Raw genomic sequence first — 16,498 nt, 5'->3', positions numbered from 1 at the left:
TGGCCGAGGATTGCAGGACTTTAACACAGTTGTCAGGCTTTGGTCTTGCAATAGATGGTCTCTGGAGTCATGTATCAATTAAAGTTATGGGTACATATGAATATGCTGTTCCGGAGTAAGTGGAAACAGGTTCTTGTCTAATTACTAATTGAAAAGAATGATTAGAGTTGCAAAACAAACAAACTAGGCCTGAGCTCAAACTCAGCACGTTTGGTTTCTACTCTACCCTTGTGCGCGAACTCACCTAAACCTAGTCAGTATCTATGCCTAGCTACTGGTCTGGCTGCCTTTGAACGCTGCTGTTTTTATATGAACAGGTGACTTCAGAAATGGTGCTGAAGCAATATTTTTTTTAAATAAATTCTGTATTGTTTTGTACTTTTGTTCATATCTGCGATGTGCTGATCTCCACAGCAATTTTTACTAGTTTACTATTGTTTAATCGACCAAAGTTTTTTGAATTGGGCTTTTACCCTGTGTGTGTTTAGGAGTTACTCTTTACAATGTGGATTTTGATGCTCATAAATGTAAGTTCTTGTGTTTTGGTAGGAGAGCATAACTCCCCCTATTATTGCCTTCTTGCATGACTTGGAAATACCAGTCATACATCGAGATATTAAGAGTAGCCATTCTTTTAGATGGCGTAAGTTTGCAAAGTTTTTTAGTTGCTCTGTTTTTTTTTCTAAACTGTTCTCCTAGATATTCTAAACTCATTTTTGGTTCCAATCGAGGATTGCAGGACTTCAACACCAAGGTTTCCGGCTTTGGTCTTGCAAGAGATGGTCCTACCAGTGACAGGACTCATGTATCGACTCGAGTTATGGGTACATACGGATATGCTGCTCCGGAGTACTTGAGAACAGGTTCTTGCTTCCCAACTTCCTGTCCTTTTGCTAATTGAAAGGAGGGATTAGAGCTGTAAGCCTTTTGCTAATTGAAAGGACCAACACATAACTACAAAACTTAGGAGCTTTTTCAATAAAATACAACAACAAAATCAATCCAAACTTGTTAAATACATCTTACAATTTTCAAGCAACAATCATGAATAAAATTAGTACAACTGTCAAACTCTCTTGGTATACGAATTTCGACGATGCTCTAACATACGTCTTTGCTTCATCTTCTTCTGCCACCACTTTGCAGTGTAAGAATACACACAACATAAATAAATGCCAAACCTGTTGGGAAATTTAAATATGCAATTTAAAGTCTGAAGAAGTAAAGGAAAACATTAAGTAAAAACATGGGTAGAATTGGAGATGATGTCTCAAACAAAATGTATATATCCACATTCTCTACAAAAATGATATGTCAAACATGAATCTTACCAGTGTGAATATGAATTATGAAGATATGTTTAATTGATAATAATTCCTTCTTCATCCTCTCGCTCTGTCGAAGCTCCTCCTCCTCGTCCTCCTTCTTCTTCTTCTAACATTTTCTTTGGTGTTTCCAATCACAACACAAAAAACCTGCATATTTATTTCTTCATAATCACAATCCTAAAGATCATTGCCAGCCAAAGGAGTCCTAAATAATTTTGGAACAAGAATTTACATACAAAATTAAACCAAGGAGAACAAAGCTAGACTATAAAACATAAGAAGACTCACAAATGATCATCGCACCATATTATTATCACATGTTTTCTTCGGCGGATAGCATGGAAATACATTATCACGACTTGCGCTTCAGCTTTGACTCTGCAATTGGTATGATTTTATTCTGATATATGACTGCTTTTGGTATTTCACCACAGTTTCCTCATGTTGATGCCTACATTAACAATTTGTTAATACATACTATGTTGTCCTAAGTAATGGATATTTCATAGAAGATCAAATCTTGAAAGAACTCATTTTGCTCCCTGAGTGTGGCATGTGTATGTGGTAAGCTTCATTTACCTTGTGTGTTCTGCTCCATGCCTCGAAACCTATCACTTTGTTGGTCGAGGAGAATCAAAGAGGCTCTAGATGTTCACAGGTAAATATTGTTAGAAGATGTTTCTTCTTGACGATTAGCCTAATATATAAAAATAGTACTCCATCCGTTCTCCTCTATCTCATTAGAGTAAGACTATGGTGTAAAGGTGTGTGGCCCTCATTAGCCAAAAAGAAAAATAATCCAATTTTAACGGATTTGGATCCCCTGCTATGGAGAGAAGCACATCACGGGTGCTGTTCCTAACAGCATAACATTTCATTAAAAAGAATTTGATATTTCAATATTATAAATTATAAGTTAAATATTAAGTTGTGAGGAACATCGTCCCTATGCTTCTGTCCACAGCAGCGGATCCAAATCCAATTTTACCATAACAACTCAAAAAGGAAAATATGCCTAATCTACTGTTTCCTAAGGATGGATTCAAACTTTAGGATATGATAAGCCTTTTGCTTAATATCCATGATTTATGATTATTTGCTTAATATCTCAAGAATCCTTTGATTCTTGTTTACAATAAAAGCATTCAAAATGGCCTCAACAAAATATGCACATAATCATTTTATATTAAACTACCCGTACAGTATGAAACAAGAATACACAATAGAACATCCAATTTGAGTAATAAATGTTAATTTGGGATATTAATTTGCAAAGAAATGTGTGAAAGAAATTGGAATTCACATCCTCAAAAATAGGATGCTTGAAATGCGTGAAATGTAAGTAGTGTTTGTAGTGTGTGAAATGTGTAGTGTGTGTGAAATTTATGTAGAGTGTGAAATGTGTGAATTGTGTGCAGTGGATATATAGTGAAATTGTTGTAGAGTGTGAAATGTGTGAATTGTGTGTAGAGTGTCAAACATATGATTACTATGTATTTTACTTTGTTTTGTCTAAGTCTTTTCCTCTGAATATGGAATACTCTTAGTAGATAAAAATGTTGACTGATGAAGTGAGATGAGAAAATCGGAACTATATATGTAATATTTTCTTCACAGTTTGAACTTGCTAACCAGCTATGATTGATTAATCTTAGAAATACAACCAAATTTGAGTCCCCAATGTTTATGATTTCAGGGAGAAATTGGTTGGTGATGTTATCGACAGGGAGGAGCTCCGGCCACCTGCGCTTTGCGACATCTCGTGACTGGTATGACTTTATTGTTGAATGAATTCCTTCTTTGTTGAACAATAGTAAATGAGATTCCCTTTTGGTGTTAAATTCTTGTTATTTTTCTGGCCATGTTCCAAATCGTGCTGGCTTTCATTTTTTTATATGGGAAAAAGCTAGCTTCAATTCTGGCTTAATGATTTGCTTATATGGTTGATTTAAAGAATCTACATATATTTCTTCATGCCTTGTCTTTCCTCAATGGTTAAAATTCACATATAGTAACAGATATATCAATCTGTGTTGGAGACTTTTGGTGTTCATGATAGTTTTCACACCTACTAGTAATACTTTTCTTGTCTCATTTCTATTCTTCTAGCATAGATAGTATGGTTTACCAAACTATCATCAGCTACTCCATGGTGTGTGTAAGATTAAGAAAAAATATTGTTTAGAGGTTAAGTGGAGAGAAAATAAAGACTGAAAGATAGAAAGAGAGCGAAGTAATAAGCGAGGTTATAAAGTTTTTGCCAAAAAAAAGATTCGACTCAATTACCTTGTGACAATTAAAAAATGAATACGATTTAACTAGTGGGACAGAAAAGGATGATAAATATAAAAGTGTAGAGGGAATAAAATAACAAATGTTTATTTATGTAGTGTTGTTTTGACACGAGATTTTATGGAGTGTTGTTTTGTGAATAAGTGTGTATGGATTAAATTAGGAGAGAATAAAGTAGAGATGAATTGTTTTATTTTAAGAAATGTTTATTTTTTAGTGGAACAACAAATAAAAAAACGTGTTTATTTTTAATGGGATATATGGAGTATTAAACTAATATTTGATGAAACACAGAATGCAAAATAGAAGATCCAATTTTTCTTTAAACATGTTGGAGATATTAATTTGCAATTTACAGTCTCAACAGCCAATGGAAAATACCTGCATTTTGGGAGCTGAGCATTCATCAAAACCCACGCAATGGATACCTCTTGCTATTCCCTCAACTGAAAATGAGCAGAAATGTCTGAAAAAAATGGTGTCCACATCCTCTTCAATTAGTAATCTCATTGACAAAAAGCAAAGAAAGTAAAGAGAGTTGCAATGTGAGGTTTCTTACCAGTATTAATGAAGAAAGGTTGAGCAAATCAAATGGACACTTTAGAGGCAGCCACTCATCAAAATCACAAGTTTTCTCCTCCATCCTTTAATTATCAAACACACAAAGGGTTAACGGAGAAAAGGAGAAATCTATAAGTCACTGAAATTTATAGACACGCAACTGTTCTATAAAAAAGAAACAAGAAAAAGTATTCATACTCACCTATTCTGTGTCCATCAATCATAATGTAGTTGATATGGGAAATGTTGGGCCATTGGGAATCAGCTACATCACTTTGTTGCTTAAAACTTATTTCTGGGCAGCCTCTAATAACTAAGTATTGAAGTGATGTGAGGCCCCGCACTGCATGTAGACACCTTAACTTCTTGCAATTAAATATATGCAATACCCTTAGAGATGAGAGGTTCCCCAACCATTCAGGCAACTCTTCCATTCCATAATTCTCTATAATTAACCAATCAAGAGAGGTGAAAAGATGAATTGATTCTGGCAAATTTTCCCAAGATTCCCTCCCTTTCAGTTCTAATTTCTTAAGTGGGTGAGTGATGCATATTTGCAATAAGCCATCAACGGTCTCCATAGATCCCTCCATACCAACATCTATTCTCAACTCTTTACCATAATAAGCAGCCACAAATTGAGAAACACCATATATTGCAAAATGTGTTCGACGAGGGAATTCCAACAGAAAATCAATTATTCCGGGTAGATTCCTTAGGCTTCTTAAATTCTCCAACTCCAGTTCCTCAAGCAAGGATCCTACCATTTCCCATGGAAAATACAGCAAAGCTTTGCATTCACAAATCGACAACCTTTTAAGACATGCAAGGCTTCCTTGTGATTCTTGTGCACCAATATCTGCTACTCGTTCCAAATTTGGACAGTCGCTTATAATAAAATTCTCCAAAGAATTGAGGGTGCCTAGACCATCCGGTAATTCTCTCAAATTGGAACAGCTTCTTATACTTAACTCCAACAGAGTGGGATTGTTATAGAATACCCAATTTGGGAGATATTCCAAATCATCTATTCCTTCTATGCGAAGCTCAGTCAGCAACTTTAATTCCGTCTTGAATATGTATGTTAAAGGTATGCTCCCAGCCCCCCTGATTATCAAACTTTTGAGGCATGACCACGTATAATTAGGAATATTCGTCAATTGCTTGCACTTAGAGATCTCCAAGTGTTGGAGGTTAGGAAATACCTTGGCATCACTTGCACCTGTTGATTCTACTTCTGCCCACTCTGCAAGATTAGGCATTTCAACCAACACGAGCCTTTCTAGAGCTGGAAAAACAATATGTGTCTCCTCATTTACTAATCCATAGAATGAAGAATTTATGGACTTCAAATTTGTCAATCCTTTTAAACAGAGATACTTGAGATTTGGCAACTGCCCAAACATTGGGATTTCTTCACATTCTGAGCAGTTGATGAGTTTTATCTCAATCAACTTGTTAAGTGGTACCCAACAACCTTGAGGTACATTTTCAACTGCCATCTTCTGGGTCCATGACGGAAACTTTTTTCCTTTGAATCCTTCAATCACTAACTTTCTCAGATTTGAGTGTGGTTGAAGACCTTCCAACACATTCTCATCATTTGGAGTTTCACCTTCTCTATATTGATCCCATCTCAAACACAACTTCAATATTTTTGACTTGTTAGATAGAATTGCTTTCCCAGCCACTTCCTTGGCATCAACCAAAGCAAGGTTATAAATTTTCAGTTTTCCTTTGAGACCATTCAAACTTCCGAGCTCTTCGATTTTGCATCCATTCTTGCCGCCAACTTTAAAATACTGTAGCGTATGGAGAGAAGTTAAACTCCCAATCTCAGCAGGCAACTTTACAAATGAATAGATATAAAGATGCCTTAAATTAATCAAGTACTTCAAAGTACTAGGCAGTTCACTTAATACTTTTGTGCCTGCATTTAATGTTTGCAACTGGTGGAGTTCACCAATCCAATCTGGCAAATATTCGATATATGTCGACGAAATATCAAGTTTTCTTAAATGTATTAACTTCCTTATTGAACTTGGAAACCTTTTAAATTTAGGATCGGCAAGAATTAACACATGTAGATGCTCGAAATCAGCAAACTTGCTACCATAAATTTTTCCCGCATACAAAAACGTACGCAAATATTTTTCGGATTCTTTTGGAATATGACAATTTTCATCATGAATCTTGTATCTTACTCGGATCCCGCCTTCTGTATTATTTGAAGAACCTAAAACTGAATATGCGAGATCATGCACAAGATCGTGCATCACACAACTCTCTACATTTCCATAATCGTCTCTTTTTGCAACTTGTAGTAGAGAGTTGTGTAGAAGAACATTCAGAAATTTGTCACCTAAGCACTCCATCTCATTGCTTCCATTAGCTTCAAGATATCCTTCTGCCATCCAATATTCAATCAGTTCTCGACTTTTGATTTTCCACCCTTTAGGGAAAATCGAACAACATGCAAAACACTTCTTGAGTGACGGTAGAGACAAATTATCAAAGCTTAACTTCAATATCATTGTGATATGATCCCCTTCATTGTATGAAAGCCATTTCTCTTGTATTGAGAGCCATTCTTCTTCACATTTATTGCATAGAGCTCCACCAACTATATTGGCAGCTAATGGTAAACCTTGACATCTTGTTGCAATCTTCCTCCCTATGGCCTCAAACTCAAATGGAATATCCTTTTTCCCAAAAGTTTTTGCTTTGATTATTGACCAACAATCTTCATGTGATAACCCTTTGAGCTCATGTGTATGAAGTGATTGCATAGTTGAAACGACTTCCATATTTCTGGTGGTAACAACAATCGCATTTCCGTTGACAGAAGTAACGCCAACCAAAGAATTGATAAAATCATCCCATTTGGGACGATCTTGATTCCAAACATCATCAAGAATAAGAAGATATGTTTTATTTTTTAAAGCTTTTTGAAGCCTTTTCAGAATATCCTGCCTACTCTCAACCTCAATTTGATCATGAGAATTCTTTTTCACAAAATCTTGCCTACTCTCAACATCTACTCGACCAAACGAAGCCTTTTTAAGAGAATCCTGCCTACTCTGAACTTCAACTTGATCAGAAGAAGTGTTTTCGAGAATATCTTGATTACTCTCAATTTCAAATTGATAGGAAAAAGTTAACTCCTTAAGGATTTTCTTGAAAAGAATGATTGGATCAAAAATTTGAGAGACATGCACCCAAATATGTGATCCAAAGTGAGTTTTTATCATTGGATGATGGAAGACATTCCTAGTAAGGGTTGTCTTCCCCAATCCTCCCATTCCCACAATGGCGTAGATAGAAACTACACGTTCATCAGTTGTGGTACCAGTGTTAATAACCTCAACTATTTCCGACACCAACTCATCTCTTCCAATGAAAATTGGATCAAGAGTGAATGAGTCAGTTTCAAAAGAAGCATGGGGCAAAATTGGCACATTGGTGGCAAGCGTCTCTTTGAGGCCAAGCCCGGTTCCTTCTTTGTAAATGGACTCCAAATTCTCATTGATTTCTTCGATTTTAAGAGCTATATTTCTGGGATGCGCAATATGACTCAAGGATGAGAAGCATGATAGTACCTTTTCTTTCATGGGCTTGGTGGACTTGATTCGTTTGGAGAGAAGATGATAGTTGAGTTCATCCAAAACGTTGTCAGCATCGAAGGCCACGTCTTCGAGCTTCCTCAGCCAGCTTTTGACAGCCCCACCGGGAATGGTACGGCTCTCAGCATCGTTCAACAATTGCTGGATCGTATCTAAACTCCCAGCTAGCTTTGCTGCTTCTTTGTCGAGACCTCGGATTAGTGAGATCTCTTTCTTGGAATGGTCGATGAGGTTTTGAACTAAAACTTTAATGACAGCTGCGACAGCTTCTCCTTCCATTGTTTGAGCTTTTAACTGATTCAGAAAGACCCAAAGAGAAATGGATGAATTGGTATTGAGAGGAGAGAGCTGCAAGCCTGCAATAGAGAGTGATAAGAATAATTGTGGTGAGCTGTAGCTAAATTTTACATTGAACACTTTACAGCTTCCCATTCAAAATACTTTGTTTTCATATTCATACTACTATTATTTTAATTCTTTCCTACAACCTTTTTTTAAAAAAAAATTATAATTTAGGTATATTTCAATTCTTAACTCCGATTGAAGCACGGTTTAAGTTTTTATTAACACATTAAATTATTAATCTTGAATATAAAATCTAATTACTATAATTGAGCTCAATATTTAGCAATCGAGATGATCATACAAAACATGAATTATATGTTCAATCTATTACAAGTCCCAAACGAAATGTACACAATATGTTTCTAATTTCTATCTATTACAAGATCCTAAACGAAATGTAATTTACAAATAACGTAAGTGAGTTGTACTGGGCAGGCCTAAGCCGTCACGGGTGTCAGTAGAGATGTCAATCTAGTCCGAAACCCACGAGTTGACCCGAATTACCCGGTAAAATCATAGGGTTAGGGCCGAAAAATCGCAACCCATATTCAAAAGCGGGCTACACGGGCTAACCCGTTTGTAGGGGTGTAAATTCGGGTACCCGTGGGTACCCAAACCCGAAAATTCGGGTACCCGAACCCGAAATCTCAAAAATATCATACCCAATACCCGACCTATATGTGAATTCGGATACCCTAATACCCTATGCGGGTACCCGAACCCAACCAATCGGGTACCCATAAACCCGGAATTATTATATTTGAAATTTACTCTTTTATATAAATTAAATTGTGATGAGAATAGAAATTATTAAAATAACACAATACTTATACTATTTATTGACTTTAATTCTACTCCTATATTATATAAAATAAACATTAGATAAATAGACACTACTTAATTTTAAAATAAAATTTTTTTGGTATAAATTGAAACATAAAAGAGATTAATTTTTTAAGACATTAACTAAGCATGTGAATAAAATGGAGAAAGCATAACTAATTAACTATATATTTTCAAAAGATAACAAGTAAGAACATAAATAATGCAATATGAACCGAACACGAATGTAAAGAAGTATTAAAGTCGAGATAATAGAATAATATGTCAAAGCAACCAAACATATAATCTAAATAATGTCAAAGCAACCAAACATAATCCAAATAGTAAACTAAGAACTTTATAACCCAAAATATTTATCACAAATACATAATTAATCATGTTTAATCGAGTATTAGTCGGGTACCCTAATACGGGGTTCGGGTACCCTAAACCAGAAGAATCCTAACATTAACTACCCAAACCGGTACCCGAACCCATAATTTCGGGATTCGGATACCCCAAATCCGTCGAGTATTGGGACTGGGTCGGAAATACCCGAAACTCGCGGATTAAATTTTCAGGCCTACCCGTTTGGGTCGGCGGGTTATGCGGGCTGGCCCGGGTGGGTTGCGGTTTAGCTCACGGGTTTAGCATTTAATATAAAAAATAAATTAAAATTTTAGATTATATACTTATATGAAGTATATTCGGTAATATCAATATTAAATACAACATTGATATGGAGAATATATGGTAATTATGTCTCCTCTCTCAAATTGAAAGTTATGGTTATATGAAATGCATGATTTCTAGTTAAATGATTTCTAGTTAATTGTAGTCAGACTCATGTGTGCTATTAATTAAATGATATGTTTATCTATTTTATTTCAATTTTCAATTGCTATTATTTTCTTTCTCTTGATCACTTTGATAATACTTTACTATTTGCGACAATTTGTTTTTTAATAATTTAGAATATTGGATTGGATAGAAAGTAACATATAAGATTACTATTGACCCGAATAGCCCGTGGGTTAGCTCGAAACCCGAAAATTTAGGGTTAGGGCCGAAAAATTATAGCCCGAAAAATTCACAAGCCGAATAACCCGCACCCAAATAGCCCGATAACCCGAGTAGATTGGCCCGAACCTGAGTGGGTTTGCCCAGCTGACATCCCTAGGTGTGAGTGTACAAGTTTCTATAGTCGAAAACTAAACATTAATTTTACATACCCATTATATACACTGCATGTATTTAAAATTTGAACACGTCCCCCATAGATAAAAGTATGGTAGTGAAATCATATAGATATAAATTTCATTAAACTATGATTAAATTTTCAGAATCATAAAAAAATATTTTTGCACTTTATAATGATGTTATTATAATCGAAAAACTTTCGTTGGTATTTTCCGAACACAACATAACAGAATCCATCTCCATATCGACTATGAATTTACACCCCAAATCCCAAAATGAGAAGTAGCTACCGTCTAAATCCTAAAGGTAGTAAACTATTAGTAGATGGTAATCACAAGAGGTGTTCTAGAGACATTGGAATTCATTGTGAATATAACATGTACTACCTCCGTCCTCAAAAAATAGAAAATTTAAAATAACACGAGTTTTAATGCAATATTGGTAAAAATAAGAGAGATGAAAATTAAAAGTAGTGAAAGTGGATTGTGAAGTCCACGTTCTAAAATAGAAATACTTAAAAGTTTCTATCTTTAAGAGACCCAAATTGGTAATAGTAAAAGTTATAAATAAAAGGATGCGCAAGAGTAACGTATTGTTTAACTATTTCAAAATTAGACAGTTTTTACTTTTCAAGGACAAATTAATAAGGAAATCATTCATACTTTTCACGGGAGGGAGTATTGTATTGAGTCGAGTGTTTTATAAGCTTCATTTTGAGTTTTCTTTGTTGGTTTTTTCCCGAGATTAGGTGGTCGAACCATCCCTAAGGTCCTTAGACTTATAAATAGGGGATTTGTCATAATATTGAAACATCATGAATGAAAAGAACCCTATTTTTTTTTCTCTTGCATCGTCTCTTAACCCTACTTCTAAAACACATCCAGTCCGGCAGGGAAACCCCGTGCGCCGTAACACCATGGAGTAGACAGTTCATGGTTCTTTTGATGTAATTCGTTTTAGTATGTTTGGCTAAATCTCCACCATTGCACTGAATATGTAGTAGGGTGTGAATGGTTGGATATTTTGCTGAATTTTATGGTTTGATTTATGTGTGATTCTTGTTGATTAATTGTTCACTTATTCTGCTAATCTTGAGACGTCTTGATAGGTGGAAATTTGTAGCCATTATTCTATTGCCTCTTTAACACAGATCTAGGTCAAAACTCACAGCCTAGAAACTCAAGATTTGATTCTTGTTGAGAGAAAAAAGTTATCCTTGATACTCCCTCCGTCCCAGAAAGATTGTCCCAGATCATTTTTTGCATTCGTTTTGTAAAAATAATAATAAATAGGTAAAACTGAAAGATAGTAAAAATAAGAGAAAGAATAATGTAGGTAAGACTATTCTCTACATTATTCTCTCTTTTACTTTATTCTCTCTCTACTTTAACTATTTATTATTATTTTTGCAAAACAAATGTGGAAAAGGAAAGGAGATAATCTTTCTGGGACGGAGGGAGTAGTTGTTATCTATCAAAATTGATTTGGTGTTTACTGCGCTCCACAGGGGCATTAAGTTATTACTACTCCCTCCGTCCAAAAAAAAAAAAGGGGGCACATTTACTATTTTTGGCCATCCACGAAAAGTAGATCACATTCATTTATGGAAAGTTTTCAATAAATAATAATCCTACACATCATTCCACTAATACTACTTCTCACTTACTTTTTCTCCTCTATTACTTTTTTCCCATTTCTCTTACTTTACCAATTCTACATTAAAACTTGTGTCATACACTAATTGCTTTATTTTCTGTAGACGGAGGGTTGCGATTCTGGCCAACCTAGCGAGAATATTCTCCCACGTTGTTGTTGTTGAATTCAATTGCAAGCCTTCAGATGCTTGCGATATCTCCGACCACGAAGGAAGATTGACTTCAGCCATGAGTCTCTCAATGAAAGCACCAATTGTTAAGGGTGAAGTTCCCTTAACACGATAAAAGGTAGTCGCCGGGTCTTTGCCGGTCGATCAAACCAAGAATTAAGATAACAAAGACGATAAAAGCTAAAAAGATAATTTCATATTTCTTCATTGAATAATGAGAATAACAATAGGTACTATTTATAATACTCCTATGAATAACCTAACTTAGTGAATAAGATAATAATGATATGGAAAAGATATGATAAAATAACAATAGAGATATGAGAGATATTCTATAGATATTTCCGTAGATATATCCGTATCAGAGTATGATTTAATTATTGTGTTTAACAATTTTAGAAATTAACCTAATGCTTTCTATTTCTACACAACCTAGTAATGGTGGTAGGTTAGTGAGTAAAAAAGTTGGAGAGGTGTTCAGCTTAGGGAGCGAAAAATAAACTTTATCGTAGTAGTCTGAAGTATCCAAGTTCATATGCCCGACACATATAGGAGCAATGCCTTTTTCTTGTTTCTTTTCTACAGTTTGGGTTTGGTTTGTTCTTGTTGTATTTTATCTCTCTTGTCAAACTTTATTCTATAAACTTTGAATTAAATAACCTACGCCTCCCCATGGTTCTGGTTTGACACCCTTTTACTACAACGACATGGGTACTTTTGCAGAAAGGGTGTGATTTCAGAGCTACTACTATTTTATAAGCTTGTGTTTTTTTATTTATCAATATCCAAGCCCTAAATAAATACATACTACTCTCAAGAACACTCGAAACGTGAAGATTGAAGACTTTGAATTAAAGATTGAAACTTCCACTCTGATCATTCGTCCTCTGGGAGTATCTAGTTTGCATAACATATATATTACCTCTTTAATGTGTTACTGTTAATTAAAGTAATTAGGATATGAAATAGTTAGCCTAGAGATAAGAATAATTCAATCTTTGTCAATAGAACTTAGTAGTGTTGAGGTTTTGTAAGATGTCTTAGGTTTTAGGAACTTTACTAGATGTTAGTATTTGAAGAGGACTTCAGTACCAATATCTAATATATGGTTTCTCAACTCCAAATGGGGTTTAATCTAGCTAAGTGACCGACCTAGCAACTTTAGATACACTAAAAGGGAAGAGGAATTAATTGGCTAATATAGCTTAATTTAGTGCATCGAATCCTAGAATTCTACCTCATTTTCGTGTTAATCTTATCACATCTTATTTGAATTTAATTTAATTTTGTTAAGTTATTATAATTAAGAACAAAAGCCCTTTTGAATCATCTAATTAAGATTACTTCATTAGTTACAAATTAAATTATTTATGAAGGTTTGTTTTAGTCATCAGTGCCGGTTGATTGGTTTGGTTTTGGTTAGTTGTTAAGGGATTTTCTTTTCCATTTTGCTTCGCATGATTAAGTTCTAAATTGGCTTAGTTATTCATATATGATTTGGTAAAAGCTTCATGATAAAACAAATCATGATAAGGCTCCCAAATAAACTTGGTAAACGGTAATGATTTGACGGTTCCCCTAAAATTCAAGTGTGTAGCAAAAAAAAAAAAAAAAAAAAAACTGCTCTTTTTGACGATCAAGGTTCTAAGATATGCTTATGTTCTTGATGCAGTTATAGAAGACAAGTCTTGGAGGCTAAGAAAAGTATATTTTTGGTTTTATTTATTTCCTAGTTAATAGAATTAGGAGATGGAAAAAATATTAGTTGTTTTTGCTTATTATCTTTTTAGTTATTTTCTTTCCATAAGCTTAGGATTTCATAGTTATTTTCTTTCTATAAGTTTAGGATTCTCTTTGCCTATATAAAGGCTTCATTGTTGATCTTCAAAGACAGACTTTTGATTATTAATTTTACATTGAGTTTTATACTCTGAAGTTCTCAATTTAGTTGAGTTCTTTTTATCTACCAGTTCAGTCATTCTCATATTTCCCCGTTCATTTGCATCATTTGGTATCACGATCCAGGTTGATTATCAATGGCTGAACGTAGATATGGCGGCAGACATGGCGATGCTCGTAGTGGCGGGCGTGTTCTGCGCGCCATCGAGAACGATGATCTGAGACAACAGGTTCGAGAGCTCCAGCGCGACATCGAGAACGGTGATCTGCGCCAACAGGTTCGAGACCTACAACGACGATTGGCGCGATTGGAGAAGCATCGTGGGAAATCCAACCCGATGAGATCTAATGCGTCGGAGTGTCATTTTGTGGACGATCCGTTATTCAACGACGTCTACAGTGGCCAGTCTAAGCCCGTATACGACAAGGATATATTGTCGATGCCGGTGTATGATGAGCCCCTATACGACGAAGATATATTTTCGATATCGGTTTATAATAAGCCCGTACATGGCGAGGATATATTGTCGATGCCGGTATATGATAAGCCAGTATACGACGATGATATATTCTCTGAGCTCTCTGGATTGATGAGTCAATCCTCACCACCTTCCGTCAAGTTTGATGACGCTGCCGAAGACGAGAGCGTTGTCGTCGATGACGATAAGGAGTACAAGAAAGATGATGGACCGCGTTGGGAACGCCACACAGATCTGCTAGCCGTCGCCGCACTCCGCGCTGAAGAGGTGATGGAACGTGTAACGACTGAATTTTTCAATGGTGATGTAAGTGAGAGCCTTGATGATGTCAGCAGCGAGTGTTATAGCAATTATAGTCATGGTAGGGGTGTGAGCTTTGGAGGGGACGATATGTCCCTTGAATTGATTCACCCCGATGGTTTGATTGAACTAAAAGTGATTGATGATAGGATGGTAGGGTGTGGGTATGAGAAGGAATGTTCTCAAGTCTATTCTATTGTTCAGCATGATGTTCTAGAGGAATGTATGCCTATTCTTGGAGTGGAGAAATTGAGCATCGAGGAAGTTCAGAAGTTTGATTTGAAATCGTTGGATGATAAGATGAAGAAATGGCTTCAGGTAGTGAAAATAGTTGTGCAAGGTCTTTTATCGAGTGAAAAGCATTTATGCGAACAGATTTTAAATGGTTTGAAATGCTATTTCGACGAACTAGACTCGAGGACGAGTCTTTTTCAAGAAGGGGAGTATGATGCAGTTATAGAAGACAAGTCTTGGAGGCTAAGAAAAGTATATTTTTGGTTTTATTTATTTCCTAGTTAATAGAATTAGGAGATGGAAAAAATATTAGTTGTTTTTGCTTATTATCTTTTTAGTTATTTTCTTTCCATAAGCTTAGGATTTCATAGTTATTTTCTTTCTATAAGTTTAGGATTCTCTTTGCCTATATAAAGGCTTCATTGTTGATCTTCAAAGACAGACTTTTGATTATTAATTTTACATTGAGTTTTATACTCTGAAGTTCTCAATTTAGTTGAGTTCTTTTTATCTACCAGTTCAGTCATAGCAAATGATGCAAATGAACGGGGAAATATGAGAATGACTGAACTGGTAGATAAAAAGAACTCAACTAAATTGAGAACTTCAGAGTATAAAACTCAATGTAAAATTAATAATCAAAAGTCTGTCTTTGAAGATCAACAATGAAGCCTTTATATAGGCAAAGAGAATCCTAAACTTATAGAAAGAAAATAACTATGAAATCCTAAGCTTATGGAAAGAAAATAACTAAAAAGATAATAAGCAAAAACAACTAATATTTTTTCCATCTCCTAATTCTATTAACTAGGAAATAAATAAAACCAAAAATATACTTTTCTTAGCCTCCAAGACTTGTCTTCTATAACTGCATCAGTTCTATTAAAGAATTATGATTTTTCCATTATAATCGCTTTTAAAATAATTAAAAATATAAATCAACAGCACAATTCCAGTTCAATTATATACCAAAAATCACCAAAGTAATGAAGAAGAGACATAAAAATAATAAAATTGAGTCTAATTAAACGGCAAATCTGACACTCATTAATTCCAATAGTTAGTAGACATACCTTAGAGTTTTTCGCAATATCTCTTTCTTCTTTTCTCTTGGAGATGGATATTGTCGATAGACCGTGCTGCTTCTTCTTCTTAATTATATACACTGAATTGATTAATTATTATGTTGCGCATTGTTTAAATGGACCCATGTCATGATTATAGATATCAATTTCACTTTATTTAGCTTTTTTATAAATCTAGAATACTAATTTAGTATTCTTATTATTTATTTTTTATTGTTAGGATTTGATTTGTTTGATTAGATTTGATTCTGACCCTCCATCGCCACGTAATTAAACATGACAAAAGTAATTGACAGGTCATTAGTGGCTTAATTAACAGTATTTAACTACAAGATGCTCTAATTATTGTTGTCCAGCGTGCGATTAATAAAATATTAAATGTACAACTTTGGATGAATTAGTGCAAGCTATGCTGGAGTCCATTTTCACCATTAAATATATATAACTCATCAAGTTGCTTATTTTTTATTTAAAAGAATTTTACTCCACTAATTAACTTTTTCTA

General features: G+C 34.8%; 2 protein-coding genes across 3 annotated transcripts in view; both read right to left on the bottom strand.

The window, feature by feature from the left end:
• The window catches only part of LOC148931293 (disease resistance protein RGA2-like), a 108,296-nt gene that overhangs the window by 28,582 nt on the left and 63,216 nt on the right, over positions 1–16,498 (bottom strand). The window lies entirely within an intron of this gene.
• Positions 964–16,066, bottom strand: LOC148931298 (disease resistance protein RGA2-like). 2 transcript variants are annotated; one of them, XM_089065491.1, is made up of 8 exons: positions 15,982–16,066; positions 4,384–8,160; positions 4,180–4,264; positions 4,002–4,086; positions 1,908–1,972; positions 1,617–1,779; positions 1,332–1,475; positions 964–1,181 (listed from the first exon to the last, which is right to left on the bottom strand). In XM_089065491.1, the coding sequence occupies exons 2-3, from the start codon at positions 8,081–8,083 to the stop codon at positions 4,221–4,223; spliced, it is 3,744 nt and encodes a 1,247-aa protein (XP_088921617.1). In that variant the 5' UTR covers positions 8,084–8,160; positions 15,982–16,066; the 3' UTR covers positions 964–1,181; positions 1,332–1,475; positions 1,617–1,779; positions 1,908–1,972; positions 4,002–4,086; positions 4,180–4,220. The 2 variants fall into 2 exon arrangements, with proteins under 2 accessions (XP_088921617.1, XP_088921618.1); XM_089065492.1 differs by having other exon boundaries at positions 1,632–1,779.

The sequence above is a fragment of the Salvia hispanica genome, chromosome 2 (genome assembly GCF_029641045.1).
Source record: "Salvia hispanica isolate PSC_SH4W2 chromosome 2, Shi_PSC_v1, whole genome shotgun sequence".
Lineage (NCBI taxonomy): Eukaryota > Viridiplantae > Streptophyta > Magnoliopsida > Lamiales > Lamiaceae > Salvia > Salvia hispanica.
Note: the sequence above shows the minus strand (reverse complement) of the source record. Positions and strands in the feature narration are given on the sequence as shown.

Coding starts and splice junctions, on each gene's coding strand:
- LOC148931298 (XM_089065491.1), bottom strand. CDS start 8,083: ATGGAAGGAGAAGCTGTCGCAGCTGTCATTAAAGTTTTAGTTCAAAAC. Junction 4,265..4,383: donor GATTGATGGACACAGAATAG/GTGAGTATGAAT, acceptor TGATAATTAAAG/GATGGAGGAGAAAACTTGTG.